Source organism: Eleutherodactylus coqui, chromosome 2 (genome assembly GCF_035609145.1).
Source record: "Eleutherodactylus coqui strain aEleCoq1 chromosome 2, aEleCoq1.hap1, whole genome shotgun sequence".
In the NCBI taxonomy this organism is placed as follows: domain Eukaryota; kingdom Metazoa; phylum Chordata; class Amphibia; order Anura; family Eleutherodactylidae; genus Eleutherodactylus; species Eleutherodactylus coqui.
In genome coordinates this window covers 160,828,847-160,840,943 of record NC_089838.1, presented here as the reverse complement: position 1 = coordinate 160,840,943, position 12,097 = coordinate 160,828,847, and the positions used below count along the sequence as shown (strand labels likewise).

At 41.0% G+C, this 12,097-nt stretch overlaps 1 protein-coding gene across 1 annotated transcript in view; it reads left to right on the top strand.

The window, feature by feature from the left end:
• Window positions 1-12,097, top strand: part of GPR37 (G protein-coupled receptor 37) — a 37,982-nt gene continuing 25,885 nt past the window's right edge. The window contains exon 1 of the mRNA XM_066591859.1: window positions 1-1,894. Coding sequence (XP_066447956.1) covers window positions 899-1,894 — 996 coding nt within the window. The 5' untranslated portion in view covers window positions 1-898. The remainder of the gene's footprint in view (window positions 1,895-12,097) is intronic.

Below are 12,097 nucleotides of genomic sequence, written 5' to 3'. Positions count from 1 at the left end.
TGTGATAGTGCCTTTAAAAATGCCAGTCATGGTGTTGAGCAGCCTCCCTTCTTGTTGGGGATGCATGCAGATACATGTGAGAGCACACAGCAAGGTGTGATAATTGTTTAGAGTGACATTAGATGGAGAGTAGAGAAGGGAGGAGAAGAGGCTGTCTCCTTTACAGCCACACACAGGCGCAGAGAATAGGCTTGTAAAAGCTGCAGGCGGGGCTCTCTTCAGTGACAGCGGCAGTATAACCAGGGAGAAGCCTTCACAAGCAGAGGTCCTTCTTCTGCACCTTGACAACCATCAGGTCTTCTTCACCTTCTCCTCACCTACACTATCTAGAACTCAGACAAAGGAAAATTCAAGGAAACTGCCAAGTCTGCTCTCTCTCTCTTCCGTCTGTGAGAGCCTGTTGTCTGTCTTTTTATGTCCAGCCTTTAATCTGATCTGATGACATCTCTGCAACCTGTTTACTCTGAGCCTGGGAGGGATTATTTTCATTTGTGATTATTAAGAAGAGGAAAAGCTGTCCCTTGATGTCTTTGGAATGAAGCGCTGAAAGGAAATTTAAATGAGCAGCCAGGGGAAAGCCAACAGTTCTTACAAAGACAGTGGCACAAAAAGGGTGGAGTACTGGTATTTGTATGAATGTACAGCATTGGCAACCTGAACTTTTTCTACTAGCCGCTTGTGCAGTGATGCTGGATTGACTGCCACTCATTGAATTGCAGTGTCATTTACATTATGTTTCAAAGGTGAAACTTTACTCCAAGGAGTGTGTAATTTATTTACACCATATTACTTCTCTTGTCTGTTCTCGCTGCTTTTGTCTGGCACTCTGGAATGAAGTGACATACATGGAACCAGCCGTGTTTTTTCTTGCTTTTTAACTGAATGTTTTCTTTTAAACATGCAGTTACCGTTTTACACAATTTTTTTTATATTTTTTGGGGCATCAATAGTGAGCAATCATAAACTGCAGGATGATTTAAACAAAGCGGAATATGAAGACGGCACAAGCTGGTGCCACAATCGTTCTCTTTTTCCAGACAGAGTTTATTCTAAAAGGACGAGGAGTCAAACTGTTGATGAAAAGTCCACCCCAAGTGGTGTTTTAAGGAACATTATTTGTAAATTTTTCCATCCAAGATTAAGCAAGTCTGTAGACTCTACATTGATTGAACAGAATTCATATCTGCAAAATGGCAAACTGGAACAGAGAACACCTGCAAGAAATATGCAATCTGAGAGCTTGCCCAGGGAGCATGGAAAGTCGAGCAGCACAGCCATGGAAACCAGGTATAAGGCTGGAACACCTGAGCAGCATCACAACGACCAGAATGCCATGCTATACATGCGTGCTAGAAACAAAAGGGAAACGTATGAACGTCAGTGGAAGAAGGCAAATGACAGCTCAAACAAAACCAACAGTGGGAAAAAAATCTTAGTGGATTTAAATGAAACTTTGCAGAGTTCTAATGTGGAGAAAGAGACAGAACCTCATGCTTTGTCCTTAAATGGATCGATACCCGTTGCAACCAATGATTTGAAAGTGTTCTCTGATAATCCGGAAGTAAACGAAGCTTTAGTACCAAAAAACACAACTAATAAAAAGCTGCACATAAAGAACCCATTTTACCCCTTAACAGAAGATTCATATGGAGCATATACAGTCATGTGCTTATCCATTATTATATTTGTTATTGGGATTATGGGTAATATGGCTGTAATGTGCATAGTTTGTCATAACTACTATATGAGAAGCATATCCAACTCACTTTTGGCAAATTTGGCCTTCTGGGATTTTTTGATCATTTTCTTCTGCCTTCCCTTGGTAATATTTCATGAACTAACAAAAAAGTGGCTGCTGGAGGATTTCTCTTGCAAAATCATTCCATATATTGAGGTAATGTTTCTTAAATGTGCTCTATGACTGTTTGTTACTCAGCCAGTATTAGTATTTCAATGTGTTTAAAACCAAATTACTTATAGCTGACTTTTTGTCATAGAGTAAGAGGTGTATATATTCTATATTCTTTGGAATAAAGTTTATATAGTCTGTTACAAGACCTTTTACTGCAAGAGCTGCCATAAAATGGACAAATGGCACTATGTTAGTGGATGCATTAGTGCCAAATAAATGGCCTCTGAATGCCCCAGTGCAGGCCGTTGACTTAACCAGCTCCTTGTAAAGCAGATTGCCAGTTACTCAGGTGTTCACCTTCAGCCAATCATCAGGAAGGAAGTGATGCGTTTCATACAGCTTGTATTTCCTGTTGTATCTCCCTCCCATCAGTCAAAAGGTCAGATGGCCATTTAGCAGTTACTATCCCATCCAATGCCATACTACTATAATGCCCAGTGATGCCTCACCTGTGCCTTTACTGATTTTTAAAGTTAGTTAAAATAAGAGGTACTCTGGTTCTCTTATACACACTCAAAGGGGTTGTCCACAATTAGAAAAAGGTTTTGTTTTTTTTTACCCCACAGAAACAGCACCACACCTGTCCATGGTCTGCGTGTGGTACTGCAGTTCATTCCAATGCAAATAAATGGGCCTGAACTGATCTGAAGTGCTAGATACAGCCTGAAAACAAGATGTGACACTGTTTTGGGGGTGGGGGGAAACTTTTTTTAATTAAATCCTTTGCACCACCTTTGGTTGGACTTATAAGATTGTTTTACTTAAATGGGTTGGACCAAGAAGGTAACTCTTGTTTTATATGTCTTTATTAGGGCATATAAATGTCATAGAGTGGGGTCCCCAATTGTAGCCCCCTCTCTTCATGAATTGAAATGGAGTCACTCTGTAAGACCTGCTTGCATCCTTGTATTCATGTGAATGGCCATCATGTAACACTACTTTTGCCCTGCAGTAATGTCTGGCTGCAGTTTTTCCCTGAAAATCAGCTGTTTGCAAGGAGGTCGACTCAGGCAAGCAGTTATTGCATGCTAAAGGGGTTGTCTCTGATGGAACAACCCGTTTTAAAATGGGATGTTTTCCTATGCTTTCTATGTGATTGTGTTCTTGTATATGTGTAAATAACATTCATGCACCATTATAGTGTTTCACTTATCAAGTAACAACTGGCATATTATCAAGCAATTGATGAGTGGGAGAGAAGGAGTATGCCAAGTTTTTGTCTCGGTTTGGGAATTAAATGTGGGCTCCTAAAGCTGTTTTGCCTGTCACCAATTGCCATGCATATTTGTTCCTTATTTAAAAGTGACCAGCTTCACATCCGTGCCAGCTTTGTGCCATTCAACCTGCATCTCCGCCAACCTCGCAGCTATCTGGCTATAGTCCACCATCATTCACATTATGCATGATTGGAAGACTAAGAAAAAAAATCAGTGGGTATTAAACATCCATTAAGCTGCCAGCATTGCATTACTTTATTTGCAAGAGTGTATAATGAATATTTTTAATCCTTAAAGATAAGTACAGGAAATATTTCTCATCTGATTTTTTTGCAGTGCTTTGGTCTGAACTATGTGGCGAGGGAATCCACATTTTTATAACTTGCTGCAACTTGGTTTTTTTTTTTTTCCGTAATGAACTCTGAAGTCACAAATTTAAGAAATGGTTTGCTTTACAGATATTTAAATTGAATTTATAAAAAAAAATATATATACCCATATATGTGGTTGGAATAACATTCATTTTCCTATACAGTTTTCAAAAATACAGCATATAGTAGAGTAACCGCTCAATAGAAGGTATTGTTATAATGTAATTGTTCAGGTTATACAGTCTGAAATAACTACTCGATATTGTGGCTTTATATGGGAATAGCTAGTCTACATAAATACTGCTTGGTTCTTCTAGTCTGTGAAACCCGATGTGTTTGCATCATCTTTTAACAAATGTTTGTCTCCAAGTGGGTAAAACTCTGTTCATATTTCCGTTAGCTTGCTCCGGCCGGGTGTTCGGCCATAAATGCCAGAAATAATAGTGTAGCATGCTGTGCTATCTTTCTGGTAAATTGATGGAACCCATTATAGTCAATGGGGTCCATAAGGTGCCTCCGTATTCCATCCTTGGAGTCGAACAATGAAAATACTGGATCCAGCGCATGACTATAATGGGTCTGTCTGGCTTTTGACATTCCAACCAGCCTTTTCATGAATGAAATAGTGCAGGAGATTTTGCTAAAACTTTTCTATCGGATCTACACTGGAGGTTTCAAATGGACAGAAAATTCCAATGCAGCTGTGACTAGGCCATATAAAACTTCACAACAGTCTGTCTTGGTGGACTACAAAAGAGGCTGGGTTCACATCCGCATTCTTTCATCTATTATTAACAGGTCTTTTTATTTTTTCAAAACAAAAAAGGATGTCTAACTGATGCAATCTTAAACAAATGGATCCGTAAAAAAAAATGGATAGTTTGTTTCCATTTGCATCCGTTAGGCATCCATTATGAAGCGTTTTTAACAGATCAGTTTATTTTGTTACATTGACATGAATCTCTATTTTAGGCTCAGTTCAGACTTCTGTCTGCTCTTTCTATCCAGGAGTTCAGTCATAAATGCCAGAAAAACAGCGCAGCATGCTATACTATTTTTCCAGTAATGTGGCCAAATACAATAAAACGCGTATAGTCCTATAGAAGAATGTATGCAGTTGTATTAAGCACATCCTTGGAACAGAATAGAAACGTAATAGTTTCCGTATGTGCCTGTTCCCAATAAGGAAAGACTCATTCTGTTTGGTTTCCATGTTTTTGGTTTGAAAAAAAAAAGTCTTGCAGGTAAATGGAGGAGGATCTTTGAGGAAGAGGGCATCTTGTTTGTATTTTCACTTAGGTGTAGACAATCCATTCATCTGCCAGCTACAAGAGCCAGCAAATTGACAGTCCTGACAAAATTGTTGGGATCACCAAAAGAATATCTTTCTTCTTAAATGAAATTATATTGCCAAGCATAGACCACAATATAGAGACGGTGCTTATAGCTAACGATATATCCCATAACTCATACGGTTAATCACTATTAGGAAAGAGTGTTTCTCCACAGCAACTATGAAATCATATTCTTGGTCCTGATAAAAGGCCCTGGTTGTGGCTTATTCTGCACCATGACCATTGTGAGTAGGATTTTTATTCCTATATCTTGTATAACAATAAAAGAAACAAAACATTAATATAAAATTCAGTAGTCCTCCAAGTTACAATATTAAATTGATCCATGATGACTATGTATGTAAGTTCAAAGTATTGTAACATAAGTAAGTCCTTACATAGAACCGTCAGAAAGAACTGATGTAAGTTGTAAATCACTTTTTATGTTGAGGACGAGCTTCTTAAAGGGGCTGAGCCTAGAGTAACCCCTGTACATGTGGCATGTTAGTGGATTTGAACATCAGAGTGGAGTACTCCCACTATGACCCAAATCGAAGGGCCACTTAGAGCAGCTCCCATTCTAGTGGAATTTCTGCTATCCTAGTATTGGAGGATAGCCATTCATGTGAATGGCTCTCCTATGATACTACATTTCCCCTACTGTGTGGCTGGCCATGCCTTCCCCACACAAAATCAGCTCATTTCCAAGAGCGAGACCAGGGGCAATCAATCCTATAAGTAAACTAGCGCCTTCCTCACCTAACACAAGTAAAGAATATAGAGTTGTACTGCAGAGGTGCTACTATACAAGCCAATTAGTGCATGTACTTCAGTACTACAGGTGTTTTATCATTGAACTGCCCATACTGATTTTTTTAAGGTGTTTCACCCATTCTGTTTAATGCTATTTATCTTCCAGTACGTAATAATACCAAGCATTTACAGTTGCAAGAAAAAGTAAGTGAACTCTTTGGCATTACCTGGATTTCCACATTGATAACAAAGTATGGTTTGATTGTTATCCAAGTCACAGTTCTAGATATACCTAATCAAACCAGTTGTACCATTTGTTTATTTTATTAAACCTTTGAGTAAACCTCTACAATGCAGATGAAAAGAAAAGTAAATGAACAACTGTTTAATGACTTTTCTAAGATCTACAGTAACTGGCAAGTGTTTCAATTAAAGAGAGGATGATCAAATTGTGAGTTTTACAGGTGCTTTGTCCATTAAGTAAAAGCACACAAAGCTAGGTTGCTGACAAATTTGTTCTCAAGCAAAATTGGGTAGTATGAACCATGCCTTGATGCAAACAAATTTCACAAGACCACAGAAGACATGTTCTAGAGATGCAAAAAGTTGTAAAGGGCTACAAGAAGCATTACCCAACACCTCAGTGTACTTCATCCACAGACCTATTACCTACAAATGGGGAAAATTTTGGACTGTTGTTTCTTTCCATAGGAGTGGATGTCCTGCTAAGATAATTCCAAAATTACAACAGGCAATCCTGGAAAGTGATAAAGCAAGGGTAAAAGCAAAACATCTACAGAAGGAAATCTATAAACTTTGGAAAACCTCTGTTCATGTGTCCACGATTAGAAAAATACTGAACAATAATGATCATGGAAGGACACAATGAATAAAGCTGCTCCTGTCCAAAAGAAAATGGCCCATCTGAAGTTTTTCCAATACCACATGGATATTCCACAATGCCTCTGGGAAATTGTTTTATGAACAGATGACACAAAAATTGAAATTTGCAGCACAAATGCACAATACTATGTTTGCAGGAGAATAGACACTGTACCAAAAAATCATCACAACTATGAAGCATTGTAGTGGAAACCTCGTGATTTGGGGCTGCTTTGCTACCCCAGGGCCTGGATGTCTTCCGATCATTGAGAGAACAATGACTTCTACGGTATATCAAAACATTTTACAGGATATGTAAGAGTAGCAGTCCATGACCTCAAGCTGAAGCGATGTTGGATAATGCAACAAGACAATTACCAAGCACAAAAGTAAATCAACTAAAGAATAGTTGAAAAAAATAATGATTTGTGTTTTGGAATGGCAGAGTCCTGACCTTAACCCTATCAAAATGCTTTGGCATAACCTCAATAGGGCTGTGCTAACAAGGCATCTTCAAAATTTTAATGAACTCAAACACATTTTCAGGATGGAATGGGCCAAAATTCCTCCAGCATTGTGCAAATCTAATTTGCAGCTACAGGAAACATTGGGTAAGGTGATTACTGCTAAGCCTACCTACATGCAGGCACGCTCGTCAACCTGCGTTCTACCCGCGGAAGTGAGGTGTTTTTTAGGCAAAATCACCCCATATCCCTTGTGTGAAATACCGATGCCCTCACGCGAGTTTCACATGCAATAGTGGTTTGGAAGTGTTTCCTATTGTGATGCGTTTTACTGTCCCATTGAAAACAGTAGGGGATGCGTTCCTCGGAATGCAAAAAATAGGACATGCAGCTCATGTATATGACACCGTTCAAAATAAAGGGATTCCTATTTGCGCGCTTCGCAATGCACAAATCTCACGTGAGTTTCTCAATTGTGTGAAACCGGCCTAAAGGGGGAATTACAGATTTTTATATTCAAGCCCTTACCTTCTTTTTCTCCCTCTACTAGATTATCAAATTCACAATTCATTATAGACAAATGGTCAAACCAGATGTTAATTATTGCATAAATCCAGATAATGCCAAAGCGTTTACTTGAATTTTCTTACAATTTTTTTTATTTCAGACATTGCATGTCGCTCTATAATACCTATAAAAATTCATATGGCTATAATGTTTTCAGTAATATGTTAGGAGAAGGGGGCGGCTACAAAAAATGTGATTTCAGAGGTCAAGCAAATGTTTTTGCATTCAACAATATAGTACTCCCTATGTTTGCCACAGAACTGATTATTTCTTAGTGGTCATACAAATGGCCAAATATGACGCATGAAATCAAGAATACAGCCATAGAGAAGCAGAAACATAAGAAGGGGTTGTATTAACTAGATCTGTTTAAATTTTCAATAAGGCAATTTAATCAACTTGTCTTTCAGTAGTGCTTCCACAGGCACCTGCAACTGGCTGTTAAAGGGGTTTTCTTTTTTTTTTCTTTAAGGCTAAGGTCACATGGGTCGTATTCCTGATGGAAAATTCACGGTTTTGCCGCAGCGAAGAAACGCGAGATTTCTACCGAGAAAGCGCAGCTTCAAAACCTGCGGTACTTAGCCACGGGTTTTGGAGTGGCTTGGCCGCATACTTTTCCGTTGCAGCCAGCGCTCCCATAGAGAGGAGTGAGGCTGCAACAGAAAAAAAATAATCATACTGCAGCTGGGGAATCCGCGCCGCAGCGACGGCTTTGCCGCGATGCATTGGCCATCTCGTGTGGACAAGATTTTTGACAAATCTCATCCACATGGCTGGCTAATCCCAGGATTAGTGGCTGCAGGCGGATTTGCCGCCAAATGAGTTAAAACAAAGAGTTACTTCCGCTCCTCAGCTCAGGTGATCTAGCACTGCAGCTCCTCGATTCACCCAGTTTCTGTTAATGGCGAAAGTCAAAATCTGTATTAATTTAGAACTTGAAAGTTTGGTATATAGCAGTGTTCAAAGGGAAGACCCAGTAGGACAGCTCTGCTGGATTAACCCCTTAGATGTTGCCGTCAATAGCACCTACGACATTGAGGTGGTTAAACAGAAGGGGCTCCCTGTGTTAACAATCGATGCTCTACAATGTGATTGCTAGGTACTGATGGTTGCGATGGGAACTAGGGAGTATAACAAAAGTTCCCCAGGCCTGCTATGGTTATATGCCTGTAAGATTGCCTGAAGGTGAGCAAAGCAGATGTCTAACTGGAGTCCAATAGCCTAACATATGCAGACGCAGGGAGCCAACAATAGGTGGATGTATTTGCACTTGATTAAAGTAAACCGGTCACCACCTATGAGAACCATATGGTGCTCATAGTCCAGGTTCCAAGGAGTATCGGGGTGTAGTTTTTATATGCATCTGGATTTTCATTCCTGCGCTGCCGCCTATGAAAGTAAACGCCAGCGGTCTCATTTCTGCAGCTGTGCACGCATTTCCCTAGAGAACAGTGTGTGTGCTTGCACAGCCTGCAGAAATGAGTCTGCTGTGCGCACACACACGCAGTTACTTATATGAGCACAGCTGCAGACATGTCCACTAAAGGCAAGCTCCATGGGTGACTATAAAAACTACCAGGGGCGTAACTATACGGGATGCGGTTGCACCCGGGCCTAGGAGCCTTACGGGGCCCATAAGGCCTCTCTTCTCCATATAGGGAGCCCAGTACTATGAATAAAGCGTTATAGTTGGGGGGCCCTGTTACAGGTTTTGCATTGGGGCCCAGAAGCTTCAAGTTACACCTCTGAAAACTAAATTTCTGCATGCCTCAGAACCTCGCCATAACTTAGTTTATGGTGTTCAAAGGTGGTGATAGGTTTCATTTAAAGCACTCGATGCAGTGCTTTTGCCAGGATTTGCCTTGCCATACACCAGTTTGACTTTGGGCTAACTGAGGATGCAACACTTAGGGTATCCCGGTTTTCACCCTTGACCCCTCCAAGCTGGATATGGTCTTTGCTGCGCGGTCCCCGAACTGTTACACAGTCCCGGTTGTGTGACTGCAGATGTTGCACTGGGCTAAGACGCAGTACCTGATGGTGTGAACAGGTGCTTCTCCAACAATGTAGCATAGGTCAGTGCTGCTGGGCCAGTAGCAATAACAAGGTCCAAGAAGAAAATCGGGGCAGGCAGCGAGCAATAGCAGGAAGCACAGAAGGCAGAGTAGTTGAGGATCTGGCAGGAATCAAAACCAGAATATACACAAAAATCAGTTTTTGGCCTCCTTCCCACGAGCGTGACGGGCTCCGCCGCGTAATATTACGCAGTGAAGCCCGTCACGGCGCCCCCCCAGAGCCCCTATACTTACCTGCGGGAGATAGCGTGAAGCCGCTTCCCCGCCCACCGCCGTCGCGTCATGTGACACGCCCACCGCGTCACGTGACGCGGCCGGCAGTGTCACGTGACGCGCCGGCCGCGTCAAATGACGCTGCGGCGGTAGGTGGGGAAGCGTTTTTTCACGCTATCTCCCGCTGGTTACAGCGGGAGATAGCGTGAACGGACGGCTTCCATTGACTGCAATGGAAGCCGTCAGCGCGTACAGCCCGTCCTCACCCGCAGCAAATAGAGCATGCTGCGGGTGAGGACGGGAGAAATCGCGGTGCGTAATTCCGCGGTGCAATTACGCATCATGAGCATTGTGCTATTAGGTTCAATAGAACCTAATAGCAGGGGGCCACACAGCGGATTTTTGCCGCGAATTTACGCGGCGTAAATCCGTTCGTGGGAAGGAGGCCTTTATGTTAAACATTTAAGAAATTTAGGGAAATTTATTTTTTAAATTTTTAATGTCAACATCTTTGTTTAAGAAATCCTAATCAACAGTTTTCACACTGAGCGCAGAGCATAGTAATAGTCTGACAGTTCCTATTCTGTAGAGAAAACTTCTCAATATCATCACAGGTAAGATTGCAAGGAAAGGTAATCCTTCTATACAGGTAACACAGTATCCACCATTCACAGTAGGTGATGGACACAGGTTATCTAGTCCCCATCCCTGCACAATGGCTGCTGCACAATTCACAGCATGCAGAGAACCGTCTCACTAAAATCAATGGGTCCTCTCCTGTAAATGGCCTATAAGATCTGTTCTTAATCCCTTAGCGACAGCCCCATAGTTTTTTTTTATGTCCTGCCGTTGCAGGATGTGTATGGAGGGAGATAGCGCCGATTTTGACAGTGGCATTAAAATCCCCTGACCGATGTTCAGGGGTCCCGTATGCCCCCTGCAGTGAGATCGGGGGAGCTGTGCTGGTGTCATGGCAGCCGAGGGCCTTCTGAAAGGCCCCATGGCTGTCTTGGCAAACAGCCCATCAAGCTGTCCCTGTGGGGTGGCTTGGTAGGATTCCTGTCAGAATGCAGTATTATGTAATGCTATGGCATTACATCATACTGCAGGAGCAATCATAGCATCGCATGTTGTGTACCCCCTGGGGACTAAAAGAAAGTGTAAACATAAAAACAAACTTTTACTAATTCTTAAAAAAAAAAGGAACAAGTTCAAAAAGCCTCCCCTTTTGCCATATTTACAATAATAAACCAAAAATACGTATTTGGTATCGCTGCGTCCGTAAAAGTCAGATCTATCAAAGTAATGCATTAGTTACTCCGCACGGTGAACGTCGTCCGGAAAAAAAATGAACACCAGAAATGCTCTTTTTTGGTCACCCTATCTCCGAAAAAAATGTAATAAAAAGAGATCAAAAAGTCAATTGTACACAAAAATGGTATCAACGGTAACGACAGGACGTACCGCACAAAATGAGCCCTCACATAACTATGTCGACAGAAAAAAAAAAGTTATTGTGCGCAGAAAATGGAGACAGAAAATAATTTAAAAAAATTAAATATCTTAAAAAAAATACAGGTACTACAGCAAGAAAACTATATAAGTTTGGTATCGTAGTAATCGTACTGACCCATGGAATATAGTTATCAGGTCATTTTTGTTGCAGTTTGTGCGCCGTAGAAACAGGACGCAACAAAAATAGCAAAATGTCGGTTGTTTTTTTTCCATTTTTTTCCACTTATGTACTGAAAAACTTTAAAAAAATCTATGGTACAATAAATAGTACAGTTGAAAAATACATCTCATCCCGCAAATAAATAAGAAGCCCTCATACAGCGACGTCAATGGATAAATAAAGGAGCTACGGTTTTTTAAAAGGAAGGAGGAAAAAACGAAAATGAAAAAAAGCAAAAAAGGGGTTAAAGTTCTCAAGATGATCATTAGTGATATGGAATCTGAGGAACACCTTGCAGCCTATTGTGCTATAGTCTCAACCAGCTCTGCATAGTTCTCTGCTTTGCATCTGACTAGGAAGCCAAGAACCACTACAACAAAGTCACTTTTTCCTTACCAGTGAGCTTCTTAGGATATTAATTGTGCTCCAAGATATTCTTTATCTGTGGTGTGATGAAGACACCTGCGTTGTGCTTTGTTCAGACATCTTAGCAAGAAAGGCTTAAAAGTGTTATAAGGCTGCCAAATCCTTATCTAGAGCTGTGACAAATTGTTTCTTAATGCCTAATTTGATGTGTAGTGATGGTATTAGCAACGCCTGGAGATCCACATGTGGCTCCCACTTCTCCACAGAG